Source organism: Xenopus laevis, chromosome 1L (assembly GCF_017654675.1).
Source record: "Xenopus laevis strain J_2021 chromosome 1L, Xenopus_laevis_v10.1, whole genome shotgun sequence".
Classification (NCBI taxonomy): Eukaryota; Metazoa; Chordata; class Amphibia; order Anura; family Pipidae; genus Xenopus; species Xenopus laevis.
Window position 1 is genome coordinate 70,197,989 of NC_054371.1, and position 20,980 is coordinate 70,218,968.

General features: G+C 38.8%; 1 protein-coding gene across 10 annotated transcripts in view; it reads right to left on the minus strand.

Annotated features, from left to right (window-relative positions):
• kiaa1109.L (KIAA1109 L homeolog) overlaps window positions 1–20,980 on the minus strand; it is a 163,269-nt gene that overhangs the window by 44,109 nt on the left and 98,180 nt on the right. For 8 of the 10 annotated variants that reach the window (XM_041580751.1, XM_041580749.1, XM_041580745.1 and 5 more), the window contains exons 42-54: window positions 17,025–17,244; window positions 15,969–16,127; window positions 13,746–13,921; window positions 12,083–12,258; window positions 10,380–11,086; window positions 9,502–9,747; window positions 8,422–8,515; window positions 7,645–7,695; window positions 4,840–5,046; window positions 3,554–3,792; window positions 3,022–3,266; window positions 2,740–2,845; window positions 796–893 (exon numbers count right to left, since the gene is read on the minus strand). In XM_041580751.1, coding sequence (XP_041436685.1) covers window positions 796–893; window positions 2,740–2,845; window positions 3,022–3,266; window positions 3,554–3,792; window positions 4,840–5,046; window positions 7,645–7,695; window positions 8,422–8,515; window positions 9,502–9,747; window positions 10,380–11,086; window positions 12,083–12,258; window positions 13,746–13,921; window positions 15,969–16,127; window positions 17,025–17,244 — 2,724 coding nt within the window. The remainder of the gene's footprint in view (window positions 1–795; window positions 894–2,739; window positions 2,846–3,021; window positions 3,267–3,553; window positions 3,793–4,839; window positions 5,047–7,644; window positions 7,696–8,421; window positions 8,516–9,501; window positions 9,748–10,379; window positions 11,087–12,082; window positions 12,259–13,745; window positions 13,922–15,968; window positions 16,128–17,024; window positions 17,245–20,980) is intronic. The other 2 variants (XM_041580744.1, XM_041580740.1) reach the window with 2 other exon arrangements.

Genomic DNA, 20,980 nt, shown 5'->3' on the forward strand with positions numbered 1-20,980 from the left:
GTTTACTGCAGATGTATACAGTGTTGGACTGGCCCACCGGGATACCAGGAAAACTCCCGGTGGGCCCAGGTGTCAGCGGGCCTCTTGCTTCTAACCATGTAGCCTATTTCATGGTCATTCCATATTTCTTTATGGGGAAACAAAGCTTAATAATGGAACAATATAGTAAGTAGATATAAAAGACTAGCAGAATAAAGAGGTTGAGGGAGGAGAGGAGGAATAATAGTTTGGAAAGTGGGCCCACTGTCTAAGGTTTTTTGGTGGGCCCCTGACTTTCCAGTCTGACACTGGATGTAGAGTATAGGGTTCCCTTGCACCGAAGTCACAGTAGTAGCTGGAATGGTTCTACTGATACTAGATGCCACACATAAGCCAATCAATCTGTTTTACTTTTATTGTCTGGCACATATCTATTGGGCACGTATGGCCTCAAATTGGATCCCTTTGTGTTCAGGGAGGCTCTCCTTTAATACAATAAAATTTCCAACTACAATAGACTATAAGTAAAAACGCAGTTAATTATTAACCATATCTTGGGTTGCAACGCCAACTTTCCAATTTAATCTGCCTCCCATGTGTAATATGTTAAGAAACACTAGTCTAAGATAGCTAAGGTAGATTCCCCACACACTCAACTTTAGTCACAACTTGCTGTGGCAATGTTTTTCCTTTAAACAACAATAATAAACATTTATTTATATTTTTAACTTCTCTTTAAAAACATTTTATATTTTTGGTATAATCCTCACACATTTTATTAACATTTCAGATCTCAGAAGAAACACAAGCACATACTTTGAATCTAAGATTTAATGAGTACAGAAGAATTTTTGGTTTGTCTCCCTCTGCTGTACCATCATGTTCGTTCCAGAGAGGAATAGGCTGTTCTCCACCTGCAGATAAACAGAAAGAATAGCATTACTCAGATTCTGAAAGAGATTGTTTCTCTTATCTAAATAAGTCAGCGAGCAGGACTAAAATCTGCTTGATGTATAAATAACAATTCTATAATTAAAATAAAAATTGTTGTCTTTGCTCTGATTCGCCTCCCACACTGTTACTGAATGAAAGATAAAGTATAGGCAAAACTCTGTGTGCCTAAACAAGACTGACTTATTGCTCTAAAAACAGACAGGCCTCTATTTGATAGCAACAGCAACTTTGTAGTCGGTGATTATAAACTTTATGGGGCAGACAGATATCAAATATTTCTATAAATATAAATACTTAAGAGTGAAAAGGACAGCTCACTTAGAAGCTAAGTTGAGAAGTATTTCTGATACAGTTCAATGTTCCTTAAAAGTCATCATAAACCCTTGGTAATTAAAACACTCACTGTCCACTTGTGAAGAGGCAAACATTACACAGTCTGTTTTACCTCAGGGTAAGGGCACACCTGGCAATTCGGGGACATTTAGTCGCCTGGCGACTAATAGCCTCTTCTTTGGGGCATCTAATCTCCCCGAACGCTTCTCCCCTGTCTTGCGCCTCGACTTATCTCCCCCCCCCTGGGGGGCAACTTCGGAAGCTGTTCGGGGGAAGATTAGTTGAGGCGATTAGTTGCCAGGCGGCTAAATCTCCCGGAATCGCCAGGTGTGAACTTACTCAAGATAAAAGGTTAGCAATACAAATTGATTCACATTCATTGTCATGTACCTCAAACCCCAAGGAGATAGCTGGACCTTTGTATATGTTTTGGATTTGGATCAGAATCTTCCGAGATAAGAGGCTTATTGGATATACCAATTAAAGACCACTGAGAATCATGGGGGCCTCAACAGTGAGTGGGACTTAACTTGCTTTTGCAACTGATGCATTTCCTACTTATGTATTGACCAATGTACCTTCGCACAAGATACAGTTTTTGTACTTTAATGATGTATTTTATTTCTGCGATAGAGTACTGTGTTATAGAATTTATATTTAGCTTGACTTTGGTTATTATAACACTTACATTGAACTTATACTTGTTAATGTAACCCCTACATCGAATGTTATTCAGCAATCTGAGGTCAAGTGCTGACTTTTTTGTTGTTTATTTAATGTTACAAGATTGATGGTTTTTGATCTATATTGGTTAATTTAAAGTAATAGCTGTGGTAGTACCACCAATATGATATTAAGGAATAATTTATTGATATTTGTATCTATATAATTGTTTTGGCTGAGACAGTGGCACTTGTTACACTTTTGCAGATTTTACATGAATTTTTAGTGGAGTAACTGAGACACCAGGTGTTACTTATATATTTAGAACACTTTTCCCTTTGTGGGTTAAATGGTTAAATGTTTTTAATAGGTGGGGCTAATGAGGTTTTATTAATGGTGTTGGGGCAGTGTTTTCCCTTTGCTTCTGAGGAAGTGGCGAGACGCCACGAAACGCATCAAGCGTGGGGGACATGTTATATCCATATAATGTACTGATGATTTTAATAGACATTTAATAAACAGTTTTAATTCCTCCTAACCACCGTGCGCTCCATACCACTATTGCTACATATATCAAGTTCGTCTGGATCCGGGGATGCTATTTATGTTGCAGCATAGGTGTTGTTTTGGACCAGTGGGATAGAAGTGGGTGAGTGTTCGTGTTCTAAGCCTTCACACTTGATAGCTGGACCTTTGCATTGTCAAACTCAGGGCCTAGATTCTCTTGCCTTACTTAACTTAAATGTTTTTATTAACTCCTTGTTATCTTTGTAATTTATAAATAAAATACTTTAAAACGATTAGTCAAACCTGAGACTTTCTGTATAACTTCATTGACTTCTTTCATAAACACTTTTTGTACAAATACCAAATGGTTCAGAAGATCTGTGGTAAGGTTATGTTCAAACGACCCAACCTGTTAAAGGAGACAAATATGCCCATATGTGTTATCACTTTTATTAATATGCTAAGAGGCAGATATGAGCCACAAACATTCAAAGTATATGCAGTACAATATCATTTACAAATTAAAAATTATTTTTTACAGTAACAACAGTAATAAAGATGGTAATCACAGTGTTTAAGTCTTACCTCAGCTACACAGAGTAAATAATTCCCTTGCAGATAGTAACCTGTTTTGGCTGGCATATCATCCATACTCCACACCTGGTCAGAATAGTTGTCATGTTCCTCCATAATGTATTTCCCAGACATGGTGACTGGAGGAAGGTTAAGACTTGCTGAGGGAGGTATTGTTGACATATCTGTAGAGGAGACCTTTGAAGTGAAACGTAACCTGTGGTTTGGAAGCTCAAATGTGAACCTTGTTTGGGCACCTGCAAAGTGAAAGTGGAAAAAAACAACAACAACAGCTGCTTTAGCCTATCTGATAGTACCCTGCATACTCCCTTTATCAAAGTGTTATATCCAATACCGCACTACTCGAGCTATCTACTCCGGCAGAGCTGCTGAAAGGCAACATAGTGCTATACACACACAGTGGGTGAAATGGATAAAATGTTAGTAGGGGATGGAGGGGTCGAGGGTGATCTGTGATTTTGTGTGCAACCCACACAATCTGCAACACAAATTTGCTTTATGTTAACATTAGCCATTTTATTACCAGTCATTCCATGGCTCCTCATTCTTCCCATCTTGTACTCTGCTTTAAGAGATGGCAAAAGTGCAGCTCCGATAGCAATGCCATCTAATACAGCGCTGAACTTTAGTACAATTGGCTTTTTCTCCAGACCTTCTGGGAGTTGTGGAAATTCATTGGTCTCAACCGGTGTTTGGTTTACACTTGTGGGGGTCTTTTCAGAAAGCAGTGGTGTGGCAATGTCTTCTCTTGGAGCTGGTGCTCTGTGTAAGAGAAGTGAATTTATATATCCAGATTGCAATTAAGGGGGTGAACACCCAGCAAAAAAATCTAACATACACTAAACCCAAATGTTCTTTAGTTTTAAATGTATTTGTAAATTGTACTGCTGGTTCTGACTTCGGAAACAATGCATTCTTCTTTGCAGGACTGTTAATGGGGTAATTCACCTTTTAATATGATGTATAATGGTTTTTAGATTTTGTTTTAGATATTTGTTCAGCAGCTCACTAGTCTGTAATTTCAGCGGCTCACTAGTTTGGAATTTCAGCAGCTCACTAGTTTGGAATTTCAGCAGCTCACTAGTTTGCAGCTATGTGGTTGTGAGAGGAAAGATTTCCCTAGCAACCAGGCAATGGTTTGAAAGTGAGACTGTAAGATGAATAGGAGAGAGCCATCTTAACACTATAGAAAGATAAGCAATAAAAAGCTAATAGATCAAGTTTTTTGGGCTGTGGGGGGTCAGTGGCCCCATTTGAAACCTGGAAAGAGGCAAAAGAAAAATGCAAAACTGCCCCGTGAGATTTGTTAATAGAGAGATGTGTTTCAGAGTACCTGAAAACTCGGATAAAATTAACTTTTGACATTATTGTGCAAAAATGCAGAAGGGAGCATACTCATGCAATTATACATCAGTTTTACCAATTCACATAAGGGAATTCAAAAGGTATTTGGGGTATTTTGTTGCCCATTGGTTGGTGGCAAAATGCTAAGGGCAATAATTACAGAGCCCCCTACAGTAAGTCTAGACTATAAAACAGCAGGGTGCAAAACTTGAGTCTGTTTTTAAATGCAGCACAAGTTGTACTTCCATCACTGCAGATGTTATGAAACCCAGCATGTGACAACTAGCTAGCTAAGAATACTTCACATCTTTTGGAAATACATCAAACACCTATCACTGAATAACGGTTATAAAAAAAAATAAGCTACATTTTCTGTATGCTCTATAGATATTTCCCTGGATTGTTTTGGGGGCATACTGAAAGTTGTCAAAGCAAGGCAAGACAAGGCAATGCTCGATCACTCACGCTACTGACGGCTGCCTGATGAGATCTGAAATTTGCTTGGAGAGCTGGTGGGAGCTGCGGACCATCATGCTGTGCAGAGTAGCTGGATGCTGAGGGATATTGATGCTGATGGCTCCAACTTTAAATACTGCAGCGTTGCTTGTCCTCAGGCCCCTTTGGGCACTATAGAGAGCCTGGGATTTAGCAATGCTGCATTTTACCACTGTCCTGTAAAAGAAAAGGCATTTTTGGATTAATTTTAAATACGCACACCATTGTTCACATGAAATACATGCCAACAAATACAAAGGCATGCCTCAACACAACAACATGCATTTCTGATTACATGCTTCTCTAAATACAAGGACACAGACAAGAATGAAACCACAAAGGATGTATGAAACAAAAAGGCGGTCAAAAAACATGTAGGACTGTATGTTATTTATTTATTTTTGTTGGAGATAGATAGATAGATAGATAGATATATATATATATATATATATATATATATATATATATTGGCTTAAAATACAACTTTCATTGAAAAAGGCAAATGGCCTAGGTCCCCTCATCTCAAAATTAGTGAGCAATATAGCACAATATGTTTTTAACAGGATGTGATGCAGCCGTATATGCGGTTGTTATAAAAGATCAGCAACTGACTTTGTATGAAAAGTAATTCCAGTTTTAGCCGTTAGCATATTCAACATCTCAGCAAGGTCAACACTCACTAACCTAAATTTTCTGTTAATTAGATTTCTAGTATGATGTAGACAGAGCTAGTCAAAAAATTTGCAATTGGTCTTTATTTAAATTTTTATTTTGAAAAATTAATTATTTAGCAGCTCTATCCCTTGGAATTTCAACAGCTACCAGGTTGCTAATTACCCTAGCAACAATAATAGTAAAATTGTAGACTCACAGACCATTTTTTTTTTAACTGTGGGACCCATATTTCAAAGCAGGGGAAAAGTCATGGTTGGAGGCAAATAACTTTGAAGAAAGAAAAAAAATGAAGACCAATTGAAAGGTTGACAAGAATAGGACATTCTATAACATACAAAAAGTTTATGTAAAGGTGAACTGCCCCTTAAATCGTGCCATATACTGGCAGAGCTTGGCTGCCGACTCAATATTCAAGATAACAGAGCAGAACACACTATTTCTACCATTTATAATGCATAAATTCAATTAAATTGTGTTTCAAACACCCCTTTTGTTTAGGCAGTGGCTCAGTGGGTAACAATGCCACTTTGCAGTGCTGGGGTCCTACGTTTGCAGCTCTGGGGTCCTACGTTTGATGCCAAAGAATGCAACATCTGCAAGGAGTTTGTATGTTCTCCCCATTTGTGCATGAGATTTCCCAGGTTTCCCCCCAAGTTTCCCAACTATACAGGCAAGTTGATTGGCTGCAAAATTGGCCCTACTGTGTATGAATTTGATAGGGAATATAGAATATAAGCTTCAATAGGGCAAGGACGGATGTTAAACCTCTGTAAAGTGCTGCGGAAATCTCTCTATGCTATATAAATAAAAGAAAATTAAAAACGGGACAAGAGGCAGTGCAGGCTAGAACAACCTGCCAAGCTTTTGAACATGAGCTTCCAAGTGATTCTTATTAATGGCAACATTGGGCATTTTAGCGGTCTCTTTTAAACTATAACCATAGCAGGATAAACACTGAAAATCACTGAGAGTCATTATCTGAAATAATGGGAGAAATCACTGAAAAAAGTATTTCTAGTCATAGGGAAAGTTAAATAGTTTTGTGCAGAATGTTTTAAAATGCTCCGACAAAGTGTGATGAAAGTTTACTTCAACACACACTGGGTTCATTGTAAAGCAGCCAGTAACAATTTCCCAAACAATGAACAGCACCTTAAAGTAAACACTGTAGGAAATGTCTAAAGGAGAATTAGACAAAGCAAGAAACTTAGGTAGACAAAATAATGGAAATAGTACATTAATATGAACAAAACTATGGTTAGGACATCAGTCCTTAGAACACTTTTATAAATATGTCATCATGTTTTCAATTATAAATTTAAACTTTCTTCAAAATGTTGGCATCGGAGTCTTCTAAAAATTCTTATAATGGTTTCAGTGAGGTTCAAAACAGAAGTAGCTATGGCAGATGTTGATCTTCATTTCGGTAGTCAGGAAAATGCTGTTTTTGTAACAGGCACTGGTCTTTATTGCCCTATATTGTAGAAACAAACCTGCATCTAGCAAAAAGACATCCCCAAAAAAGCTTTCTATTCCTTGGTTATAGCTCTGCAGTGAAAAGTAATAGTTAGACCAAGTAAATTAACTAAGGCTGATGTCCATTTATAATTGCAGTTCTACCACCATGTTTAAACTTTGCTAGTAGTTAAAAATGTGGTTTGAAGACTATTCCCTCCACACAGAATGGAATGTAGATACACGTTTGGGACCAGTTATCTAGAAACCCGCTATCCAGAAAGCTTCCATTTACCAGTTCTACAGATAGTCTTCCAAAAAATTTAATTCAGGGCCCCCTTTGGAACTGTGGGCCCCAGGTAGACTTGCTGGATTGTTCTTATTAATAATAATTACAGCCCTTGTAAAGAATATTTACAATCCAAGGCCCTTGCATATTTCAGCATGTATGCTACATTTGCATCCAAATACTTTTATTTTTTATATACTGAAGGACTGCTCTGTTAATATTGCAAACTATGGTTGTAAAATGGTTGTTACTAACGAATAGGAAACTTTAAGATTACAAATATGGACATATAAAAATGCCCTTGACAACACATTACAACATCACAACCACTAAACAGGTAAGACATTGAAACATACAGAAACTCTTGTTTGGCTGTGCTTGTTGGAGATGTTGGAAAATCCTCCAGTCTAAAGGTGAAGTTGTAAGAAAGCAAGAAAACAAAAAGAAACCAAATAAAAAGTAAAAGATCATGCAAAATCAGTCTTTATGCAATGAGAACCAACAAAATGCCTTGCACAGAGCTGGTATGAACAAATTCTGTAAAACATGTTAATTGATGCACTATTTCAGATTAAGATCCATAGGCTGGGTTAGGCTATTGCCATGTGTGATTTGCACATGAGTGGTTTTCTTCTAACGCAATCCAACCTTAGGTTTTGAAGTGTAAACAAGCAATATATTCTACATCATGTCTTTGTAACAGCATAACAAAATATATAAACAATATATAATATGTAAGAAGGTGATTTAATGATAGTTATTTAGAAGCATAAGTGGGTTAAAAGTTAAGAAACATGTGGTTTAGAAATTTAGTTAAAACAAATTAAACATATATTAAAAAAAAATAGTATTTTCTGAACAAATTATTATCTGTGTTACCATTAAGGCAATGGCCCATTTTCTAGATTTTGTCATTCAGGCAAATAATGGCTCAGTGAATGGGAGTCAGCATTTCCCAGCAATAATCACAAAACAAGTGAATGCACCGGTTATTCCATTACAGTTTCCTCAAACTAATTGGATTCTTAGTGATTAGTCACTCATGAGCGGAGATATTAATTGCCAACAAAATGCCCAGAATCTATCCATGTGCCAATGCCTCTACATTAAGTAATGAAAAGTGCAAGACTTACTGAATATTTGGAGTAATACCCTCAAGAAGAACAATATTTACACCACCAATATGAGCTGTGGCACATGTCTCAGTCATTTTCTGGTGCAAAACATCTGTAAAAAAAAAAAAAAAAACATAACATTTTATTTGGCATGAAAAATTCATTTTGTTACCCAAAAATCACGAGTGCATGTGAAAACATGGTAACTGTACAAGAAAACAGTATACATTTTATAGACACTACATAAAAAAATAATATATATGTATGGGTACTGAGCCAGGAAGTGTGTGAGGCCAATCTCTCAGTACTGACTGATGAGAATGGTTTAGTTTGGAAAGCTGCGGGATATTTTGTGTCTCACTGGCACACATGGGCTCTGATCAGAACACAATTTGTTCTTTAACCAAAGCATTCTTGCAAAAGTGTTTTAGGGGTTAAAATAAGGTAGCTGCAAATACATTTAACATTCCATATTTATGACATTAATCTAGTGTACTGCAAACTCACACTGCAATATACAAAGCTGCTGTCAAGTATTAGATAGTTTGTGATATACTATTGTCCAATAGAAATAGAAACTGCCAAAAATAATCCTACAAAATAGTGCTGTCCAAGTTTCAACATTAGGAGGATCAATTATTTCTTGCTTCGTAAAACTAACTTTGAGGGGCATAGTTGGCCTTTGGGCCTCCAGTTGGGACAGCCCAGCAACAGAAGGTGGGGGGGGAAGAGAAATATTTATATAGCACTTTTCTCCTGTGGGACTTTACAAAAATCAAGGCCACTTTAGCATGATATCCTACATCGTTAACTGAGAAAGAGCAATGTGCCAGTGACGAATCATGTTATCCGAAATGGGTAGGGAGCAGCCTGTCTTGATTATTGTGAACCCAGTACTAGCTGCCCTCTCACTGTTGGACATCATTTCGCCTCAGTCATTCAATGCATATCCTGAACTCTTTTGGTTCCCTACATACATTGGGAAAGGAGTGTAGATAGTCGGCGTGAGTGAAGGCTAAGGAGATGGAATAAAATGTTTATGATGTAGTAATTTCAAAATATGTCAGTTTTCCTTTAAGAATCTATAAACTTCATTACCTTTCATTTTTTCTTTTAAAGTAAAACTTCCATGAATCCTCTTGAGTTCAGATTCCATAGTTAATCCTCCAATGTCAGCCTCAAGATGTGTCCTGTTTACCATGCCAATTCCAAAGACTATCAGTGTGACATGCTGGGGTTCTGCTGTAACGAGGCTGCGTTTTCTTTGATTTCTATTCAAACTGTTGTTGTCCAGTTCATTTTCAAACACTACTCTGCACACTGGCTCAGAAGGGCTCCGACCTCCTGAATGTTCACAGAAAGCACATGTTACGATAAGGTTGTTTTAAGGCAAATGCCAGTTTTTACTCAGTGCAAGGCTTATTGAACTGTAAAAATTATTAAAAAACTCAGCAATAGACGGCACTTCAGGAAAGGATTTTATTACAGCAGGCTGCAGGAATGTGACACCTAACGCGTTTCGGGAGTGACTCCCTTAATCATAGGCTTCAATATGTAAATTATAAATGAAGCTCGAGCGCAAAGAATCACACTTTGAGGAATAAGAGAATCTGTTTAGAGGGTGTGCATGTGCTGCTTAGCAATCATCAACAAATAAAGTTTATAACATTTTTAGCTGGCCTGTGCGCTAGTTTGTTGAGAAGTTATTGCTTGTCGAATTTCAACCTCTTCACAGAGAACTACAAAATACAGTATCCATTTTAATAAAAAATAATTTAACAGATGCAATACAGCTCCTTTAAAATTGGATCCGACAAGAGTGTTGTGCTCAGCAATGTATTCATACATCTTGAAGTTAAAAAGTAGATAATTGCAAAAGCACATGTTCAATCTAAAAACAATTGCAAGCTGTTCATGTCAGAACTAAGCACAAAGAATGTAAACATTTTATAATACAAACTTGTTGACTACTGTACCTGCAGGGCCAAAAGGCTCAGACGATTTTTCTAAAAAGCCAGTGGGATCAGAAATGAGAGAGTAAAAGTTGAGCAGTTTGTACATGTTCTGCCAGCACTCAGCAGATGGCTCACTTTGTTCAGAAACAGTAATGGAATCAGAGTCATCCATGTGAATGGCCATGTGATCTGCTGCATCTTTGGAGCCTTTTCGAGACACCTTGGAGGTTCTTCGTTCTGATCGTCCCAAGGTGTTTTTGTTCCGGGACTCTTTCTTGCTATTTTCGTTGTTGGCTCGTTTGTTCTTTAGGTTGTTTAGTCTAGTTGCCCCATTTAAACTTCCACGGGAGCTTCGGCTAAAATCAGATGACCGGAAATCTCTGTGCCTCCTTGTCTTGAAAGTAGGTGTTGGAGATGCTGACCCAGCTGTGTATCTGCTTAGTTTGATGTCAGTCTGGGTTGCTTTAATGTCATCAATCATTGTACTGAACTGGTGTATGAGTCGGACAAGGGCCATGTCAACATGCTGACTTATTGACTGGCAAGAGACTGTGAAGTTGCAGTGGAAGGTGTTATAGTATCGCTTGCTCAGATCATGAAAGGAAAGGGCCGTATTGGAATTTTGGGGTGTGCACACTGACTTCTCCATTATCACTGCATTGATACTGAATGTTTCCAACATCAGAGCAGGCTTAAATTCAAGGGGTGGTAGATGTATGGCTCCTTGTCTAAGGGAAAAAAAGATCAAAAGATGCATAAACATAGTGTCTACAAAACTGCAACAAAGTGAAATCACCAGAAAACTGTGTTCTGCCTCATGTTTAACTGTATATGTCTTGTTTAAAGCTGCCATCATCTTCCACTTCTCTGGGAGGCACATGCAAGTACAGAATCTAGTCGTTACTGCACATGCACCTTGTAGAGTTGCTGAAGGGGAGCCTGGGAGAAGAAAGAAGATGGCAGATGGAGAGTAGCACCAACGCAGGGTAACTTGTAAGTGTCCTGAATCACTCGAGGGTTCCTAACTACTTGGCACCCCCAGTGATTTTGCCTTCGCTTCTTTTTTATTTTCCTGGGCCTAAAATTTTCTCTTGCTGGTTCACTAGAGTTTTGAGAAAATACATATAATATAAATATATTAATATATCAGAAGCGTAAGAAATCTAAGGACTAGTTTCTTACCATCAGGACAATGTACCTACATGTTCCTAATTAGAGATATGTGGCATGCATAATGCCGTTTGTTTAGTCAATTAACAGTAAAATGTAACAGTGAAGTTTTCTTTAGAATCAAGTTTTATAATGTTATAGAAACAAATATTCGGAGGTAGTTTGTAACTGGTCTTCTTTTTCTGTTCTTTGTGGTCTGAATCATTTGTTTTTAGAAGTACAGTAAATCATAAAAGGCAACGTATACGACAGCAGGTGGCTGCTGTGGTATGCTTTGCCTGACCTCAAGAAAGCAGCATATTTAAAGCAACACATTTTTACTCTCTATATCTACTATTATGTGCTCTGCCAAACACATTTAGAAAGGTAAGAGTAGCTAGGAGTAAATTGTTGATAGGTAGCACACAGTTACTGATATAAGACTTTATGAAGTTTAAACAGTATTTACAGTTTCTATACAAAATGCTTAAATATGAAACATCTGATAGATGGAATAAACATAACATCAAACTTAGAAACTGATGGTTTGGATCCCCATATGTGACTGCACAAACCTTCTGGCACGTTTACTCCTCCTTTCTTTAGATGTGTCAGAATCTACAATGTCAGCTCTGAGGCACTCCAAAGTGCCAGAGAATGACAAATGTTCTCCAAAGTACATTCTGTAGCTTAGGGGGACAACATCTTGCGACTGGATGCCAGTATAACTCAGTAGAGGTTTAAAGACCACCTGGAAGAAATAAAGTCTGCAGATTAATACAATGGGTTGGTATGGACACAGGGAGGAAGGTCACAATATACTAAAACACTATGGGGCTGATTCACTATGGGTCGAATATCGAGGGTTAATTAACCCTCGATATTCGACTAGGAATTGAAATCCTTCGACTTCGAATATCGAAGTCGAAGGATTTAGCGCAAATTCTGCAATCGTACGATCGAAGGATTATTCCTTCGAACGAACGATTAAATCCTTCGAATCGAACGATTCGAAGCATTTTAATTCAACGATCGAAGGAATATCCTTCGATCAAAAAAACTTAGGCAAGCCTATGGGGACCTTCCCCATAGGCTAACATTGACTTCGGTAGCTTTTATCGGCCGAACTAGGAGGTCAAAGTTTTTTTTAAAGAGACAGTACTTCGACTATCGAATGGTCGAATAGTCGAATGATTTTTACTTCGAATCCTTCGATTCGAAGTCGTAGATCGAAGTAGCCCATTCGATGGTATATATATATGGGCTGGTGTTGCAGCCAAAACGTTAGGTTTTCTAATAAACTTATTACTTTGCAATAAGTCCTGAGCAGTGCGGCTTCTTTTGGAGAGGATCGTATGCAGCTTTTGTGAGGCGTGCCCCCAGGCAATGTGAGGACCATTTATCGTGAGTGCTGGGATTTTTGGGAAATATATATATATATATATATATATATATATATATATATATATATACACACACACACTATATATACATTAAATTAAATACTAAATATGAGTTCAATAATTTATGCATCATTATGAGCACAGTACTGTAAAAAAGCAGTTCACATTGATGGGAGACAGGTGTTGTATTGAAAGACCTATTAGCAAGATAGCCCTACAAAATTTCCACAGTTGGTTGCATTCATCCAAACTGCCTTACCATAATGGCCAATGTACGCATGTTATTAATGAATTGTGCACGGAACCTTATAAGTCAAATTCTGCCTCTGTATGTTACAAAATTAAATTACCATTTCTTTAGATTACTACTACACGTACTTTAAAGTGCAAGTTCAAGTGATCTGTTAAAAATATGACAAGTAGTCCAGCGTTAAGGTCTGTTATAGTAGCACAGGTACAGGATTGTTTCCCCTAAAGTAGCTAACTTTCTCCCAAGTCTAATTTTCATTTTCAATCTTGTAAAGTACTAGCCTTTCAAGCCACCACCATCATATTTCATTGAAGGGGTAGTTTATCTTTAAGATAACTTCTAGTGTGTTACAGAATGCCCCAATTCTCAGCAAATTTCATACGTCTTCATTTTTATAATAATTTGCCTATTTGCCATTTGCCTCAAATAAGGTCAGTGACCCAGCAGCGAAAAGAAAACCTTATGTTCAGTGAGGCTACAATTTTATGTTATCTTTATATTCAGACCCTCTCCTATTTACCTTCCAGTATGTCATTGAAACCACTGCCTGGTTGCTAGGATATACAGTATTGGTCCCTCTGTTACCTGTGCATCGGCAAGCTGAACTGCAGGGAGGCCTTGATTGCCTTCTTCAATGCCAGCGATATCATCTTGACTTGTGCTGTGTTGAGAATGGGTCCCATCAAGAGTGTTTTGATCGCTAGACAGAACAGTGTTGAAGTCTGATGCAGAAGGGATTGTGGGCAGGTTTTGTGCAGCACCTACAAAGTCAGCTTGAATGATCAATATATATATATATATATATATATATATATATATATATATATATATATATATATATATATATATATATATATATATATATACACAAAAAATTGCTTGCTAACGGCTAGTATCCATAATTCAAAATCTTTCCATGGTTTGTGAATTTCTCTCCTATTTGTAGAGACTACAAGTCATACTTGTAATCTAGGTTTAAAGAAACATGCAGCTGAAATAGACTAAATAAAATAAATTGGCTCTGAAACTAAACATCCAAATTGGTTGTGTAAAACTTGTGGCAATGAGTTTTGCAGCTGTTTACAGTTTTCCTCTCCAAGCTAAAAAGAAAGTTAAAGTAACTCTTAACACTATTTACACAAAGAAACATAAAATGCCTTAATACAACACTGTATTAAGAGATACAATGTAAAATACACTGTTTCTTTTTAATCCCTTAACTATGCAATTCTCTCCATTTAATCAAATGTAATATAAAGAGAGCCATGAAGTGATTTAAAGGCTAATTATCACCATCTTCTTCTGAAATGGTCTGATAAATGTTACACATTACTGGGAAATAAACTACATATATTTTTTCATATAGTTCTCCACATTTTTACATTTTCTTAAACAAAGAAAAGCATAAGAGTATACAACAAGTGTCCTCTCTAAACATTTCATTTATAGTTCAAAAGGAATGGATGAGATACTAATGAATTAGGCACACTGAACTTAGCACATGCTTTTTTTACTTTCTAGAAAAATCGAGCCCTGTATCAGAGAGATGCTGTGTTGTACGTTTTCAGATATTGTTAAGTGAAGGCAAGAAAGAATTTTATTTTTCAAGGTTATTTGGTCAATAGATAATTTCCAAGTACTAAATAAACATGTAGGGCAGCTCAGCCTGAATAAACTCAAATCTGTGGCTATATATTGCTCCTTATGCAGAACAACCCATTTATTTTTTCATCACAAACTAGAGAAAAAGTAAAAAAAAGTTTGCTGCCAGCTAGCCTTTGAGTGATATGTATAAAAACAAAACATTCCAAAGCAAAGGATACTTTGAGGCAATTAGTAGCTCTATAAAAAGAAGAGTATGATAAGCATGATGGGTCGTATGACAAGAATTGTGAGAGCAATGCATGGATAAAACATAGAAGCTCCAACAATGAGCACATAAAAGACAGACAATCGCTCCATTCAGCAACTTCACTCAGTTGTGTGATATATGGCAATACCTTCATCTGCATGTATTTTAGAAAAAAAATACAAGCACTAGTAATATCTAAATGTACCAGAAAAAAGGTATATAAAAAAAAAAAAAAAAAAAACCAGCCCCACAAAATAAAATGATAGAAGCAATTAATCCATGTTAAATTCTCCCCCCTCTTTGGTTGGGGAGAAAGTTTAATAACTATATACAGAAACAGCCGCAGATAATTGCAGGGTTCCGTAAGCAATGAATGGCATCATAAATCACTTTATCACATTGTTTTATCTAATCTAATATACTAAACTAAAAATAACCAGACATTTTTAATGCAGCAGGTGTGCTTGGTAATTCTGGAATTGGTTTTGACAGAATCTAGACCCTACCAGGTACAAGAAATTATTTAAGAAAACTGATTAAAAAATTAGCTTGTGCCTTCACTGAAAAGGGACAAAGAAGCTTGTGGCCTGGGGCTTTATTTGCTCCATGGACTCAGCAGTAATAAGCCGATACTCCATTGGGTTTGAGTTTTACAGATTTACTGGACAGGCAGACAGTTGCTATGGTAACATTCTGTCACCCCTGACCTGTGAGAATTGCCCTTTCTAGGGATGATATATTCTGTTTAAACCAGAGATGACAAATGCTAAGCATCAGCTCTGATGTCAGTCTGTCTTAAATAATCCTTAGACTTCACTTCTATACTTACTAGTTAAGAAATGAGTTAATCGCTACCCTTTCTACCACATATTAAGCAGAAGTTTAATAGTACAATTATTTTTCAAAGGGACCAATAGATAACAATATTTTTCCTATTAAATTAGAACTATTAATACCTGTTGGGAGACTGTTGTGTCCAGACTTGATCAAGGGTGACTCCTGCACCACATTGCCTCTATTACCCACTGCATTTGACATCCAGTTATAGAAGCTCACAGAGGATGGTTCAGACAATAAAGGATGTTCTGATAACATTTCTGTGGCCACGGGATTTCCTGTATCAATAAATCAGGAAAGAACTCAGAGAATTTTTATGTTGATTCTGACAAAGTTATATGACAAATTCATACACTGGATATTGCTATTGGCATGAAAAAAAATCCCGGGGTACTTAAAAATTAGGATAGAGCTGAGATGTCAGAAGACAGAAAAGTCAGCATGAGGAGTTTAGTATTTGCATTGACCTATATAATGTCAGGGACCCCTTTTATTCTCTGCATATATACATTAAACCTAAATGGGGGCAGGGGGTCATTATCCTTATTTATAACATAAGGTAATGTGACACACGGTATTATTCCTTACTGCACAATCATATGTCCCCTTTGTGCACTGTTTATTAAATTTGTCCTTGATTTATCAGGAACACAAAAGCAAACATAACATCATGGATATGACAGAGAGTTGCAGTCTAGTGATGCAGTGAAGCGTTTGTACTTTCTATGATAAGTTACAGACAATGCAATACATTAATTCTTTACTAAGTTTTAAACAAAACGTCCAGCACAAAATACAAAGTAACATTAGACAACAGTTAGTGGCATAACTTATTTCTTGTTCAAGCCATTCTTGGAATTAGAGCAGAATGAGTGAAATGGCAGTGTCTTTATACATCAGTAACATTACATCTCAAAGGAGGACTTATACCTTTTCTCTTGCAATCTACAGGTCCTGAGAATGAAACACATGAATGGTCAGTTTGCACTGTTGTGCTTATTTGGCCCATAATGGAAGCAGGAAGGTGGTGCCGTCTGTCAACTCATTGTATTCTTCATTCTAATATTTTTCATTTTGGACTATAGTCTTTGCCTCAGAAAAGTGAGGTGCATATATTTAGATGAAACATAATTTGTATGAACAGATATCTCCGTCACCAACAACATGTACATTACCTGTTCTTGTAAGAGAACTACTTTTAACAGCTGTGACATTTCTTTGAGGTGTGCCTTCCAAGAGGTTATGGAGGCTAGGAAAACTCCCAGTCAGGTAGCTTAAAAGACTTTCTTTCCTTGGACTTTCTTTAACAGGCATTCCAGGACGACTCACGTGTGCAGGGGAATCATTGGCTGTATCCCCACTGGTGTAACTTAGCGAATGATATGGATGGATTCCCTTAAACACAAAAGCAAACAACAATAAGATGACAGCTTTGCTGAACGCTGCAAAATACTAAAATGAAAGTAAAAATGTATGATATATATATATATATATATATATATATATATATATATATATATATATATATATATATATATAATTATTTCTGGATATTTATGGTCGTTTATTGCAATTTATTTAGAACTGAAGGTTTCAAACACTTGAGCCTTTACAGTAGTGTCATTTTAGCAAAATTAAATTGTAGAAGTTATTGGTTGGTTTAAAGGTGTATGAGTAATGAGTAAAAATAGCCGCAGAGGCACTGCAGAAAAGTAAAAATACACAAGTTTGCTAAAAGAGACATAGTGCCCAAAAATACAGCTGTTCCAAAAGGCTTTACTTGTAGTGACCTGCTACAAAAGTTAAAAAAAAAAAAAAAAATGTATGAGTCAGGCGGAGCTTAGATCAGTTTGTTCCAAAGTCAACAGGAAAAATTTTATTAACCGTAAAAATTTAGTATTAAACGTAACATGTCTGACAGAAAAAATTAGGGCCTCAGTCCAGGGAGGGAAGCCCTGTGTCCCCCAAGTGACTGAAGAGAATCATTTTTTACGGTGAGTATACAAAATCTCCTTTTCTCCAAGTCATCTTGGGGGACACAGGGACAGTGGGGACGTACCAAAGCTGTACCCTAATTCCCTCGGGGGGGGGGGTAGAGTGAGGCCTAGGTGGAGGTAACCACTGCGGCTTGAAGCACCTTTCTGCCAACGCGAGTGTCGGAAGCCGCAAAGGTATCGAAATGGTAGAATTTTGAAAAAGAGTAGACAGATGTCCACGTAGCTGCCTTGCACAGCTGTTCTGCTAATGCTTGGTTCCTGAACGCGAGTGGGCTGTGAGTCTAGATGGTGGCGTTTTGCCACGTGCCACGTACGCTCGCTGAATCGCTTGCTTGATCCAGCGTGAAATGGACAATTTTCTGGCCGTCACTCCTTGGTGGGGGCCTGAAGGAATGACTAGTAAGGAGTCCACCTTGCGAATGTCCTGGACTCTGTGCAGGTAAAACATTAGAGCTCTAACAGGATCCAGGGTGTGCAGAGCCCTCTCCTTAGGATTGGAAGGTGAAGGGCAGAAGGTCGGTATCATAATCTCCTGGTTCAAGTGAAATTCAGACACTACTTTTGGCAAAAAGGATGGAATAGTGGGTAGGACCGCCCTATCATGGTGAAAAACAAGGAAAGGCGGTTTGCATGACAGTGCGCTGAGTTCTGAAACACCTCTTGCAGAGGCAATAGCCAGAAGGAAGCCAGAGAAGTGGTACAGATCCTAGCGGTTCGAAAGGAGGGTATTGAAGAGCTCGTAGGACTAAGGTGAGATCCCATAGAGGAGCCATATGTACTACTCCTTGCATAAAAGTCTTGACATCAGGTAAAAGAGCAAGACGTTTCTGAAAAAGGACTGATAGAGCGGAGACTTGTGACTTAAAAGAGCATAGGGATAGACCCACGGACAGGCCCTCTTGCAGGAACTCCAGAATGTTAGAAATGGAGAGTCGTTTGAACTGTGTCTTGTGACGTACACACTACTGGTGAAATATAGACCAAACTCTATGAAAAGCTCTTGCTGAGACTGGCATTCTGGCTGCGAACATGGTGTTAGCTACTGCCTTGGAAAACCCCTTCTGGGTTAGAATTTTAGTTTCAAGCGCCACGCCGTCAAATTTAGATTTATTGGGTTTGGGTGTCGAATCGGTCCTTGGGTTAGAAGGACCGGGATTTGGGGCAGAGTCCAAGGCTCTGCGATGGACATGTTGAGAAGGTCTGTGTACCAGGAGCGCCGAGGCCATCTTGGTGCTATGAGGATGAGAGTGGTCTGCTCTCATTGAAGTTTCCTGAGAGTCCTGGGTAGAAGGGGCAGTGAAAAGGCGTAGGCCTGACGGAAGAGCAGCTCCCGAGAACTACACCCCAAACAAAAAGACTCGCGTCCGTCGTGAGGAGGCGCCATTTTGGTTCTCCCATGGGTTTGCCCGAGGACAGATGGGTGTTGTCCAACCACCAGAGGAGAGTTGCTCTTGTCTTGCAGCAGAGTCGGATTTCTTGAAGAAGGGATTTCCTCTTCCAAACCCTCAGAATATTCCACTGGAGATCCCATAGATGGAATTATGCAAATGGCACCGCTTCTATGGTGGACACCATGACCCCTAACACCCTCATGCAGAACTTGACCGAGTGTTGACTGTATTGCGAATCACTGCTGTTGCTGCTGCTATGATCTTGGTGAAGACCCTCGGGCAGACATTAGCCCGAAGGGGAGGCTTGTGAACTGGTAGTGACAATTTTGGAATGCAAATTGCAAATATCTCTGATGCAGAGGGAAAATGGGAACATGAAGGTAGGCTTCCTTTATGTCGAGATAAATCAGAAATTGCCCCTGGGACATTGCCGCAATGACTGATTTGAGAGACTCAAATCTGCCGTCCTGGTGGGGAGAAAAGAGAGAGGCAGGGTAGCCGAGTACTGTGTGCACTGAAAAGGCAATGTGATAGTGCTAGTGTGGGGCAGGGGACATGGCCCTGTAGGAGACAGACCTCTCTCCCGATATGCAGGGAGAGGAATATGAGAGGGGAGGAGGGCAGCACAGAATATACTGTGTCCTGTACGCTCTCCTCTGTCCTCTGGCCAGTCAGTCTTCACCTACAAAAGGGGAGACCAGTATGAGGTGGTCTTGAATAATTAGGGATGCCGGAGGCAGGTCCCACGTTGGGGAATGCCTATGGGTATCCTCTGCTCAGTGTTTGAACGTCTATGCACGGGCTGAAGCACAGAACAACGCAGGAATGAGGAAGACCATCACTCTGCCTAGTGACCAGGCACTGCGTCTGACGGTGGCTGACGTGAGGATGACTCTGGAAAGAGCAAACCCACGGAAGGCTGCAGGACCAGACAATATCCCTGGAAGAGTGCTAAGAGAATGTGCAGATCAGCTAGCAGATGTTTTCACTGACATCTTTAACATCTCCCTGAACACCTCCGCTGTCCCGAAGTGCTTCAAAGCCACCACCATTGTCCCTGTGCCGAAGAAGTCATCAGTGTCCTGCCTCTGACTACCGTCCTGTGGCACTCACCCCCATCATCATGAAGTGTTTTGAGACGCTTGTCAAGAAACACATCAAAACCCTGATGCCACCAGCACTGAACCCCCTACAGTTCGCATACCATCAAAATCGCTCAACAGACAATGCAATAGCCGCCACCCTCCATCTGGCCCTCTCTCATCTGGAGAAAAAAAAAAAAAAAGACGCCTACATTCAAATGCTGTTCATAGACTTCAGTTCAGCATTCAATACTATCATTCCTCAGCATCTGATAGAAAAGCTGAGCCTGCTTGGACTGAACACCTCCCTCTGCAGTTGGGTTCTTGACTTCCTAACCGACAGACCTCAGTCAGTCAGGATTTGAAACATCATCTCCAGAACCACCACACTGAGCACCGGAGCCCCTCAAGGCTGTGTGCTTAGTCCTCTACTGTTCACGCTGCTGACGCATGACTGTGCAGCCACGCACCACACAAATCACATCATAAAGTTCGCTGATGACACGACCGTGATGGGTCTCATCAGCAATAATGACTAGTCACCATACAGAGAGAAGGTGCAACGGTTAACAGACTGGTGCAGAGCCAACAATCTGTCTCTCAATGTAGACAAAACAAAGGAGATGGTTGACTAGGAAGACTAGGAGTGACCACCTGCCAC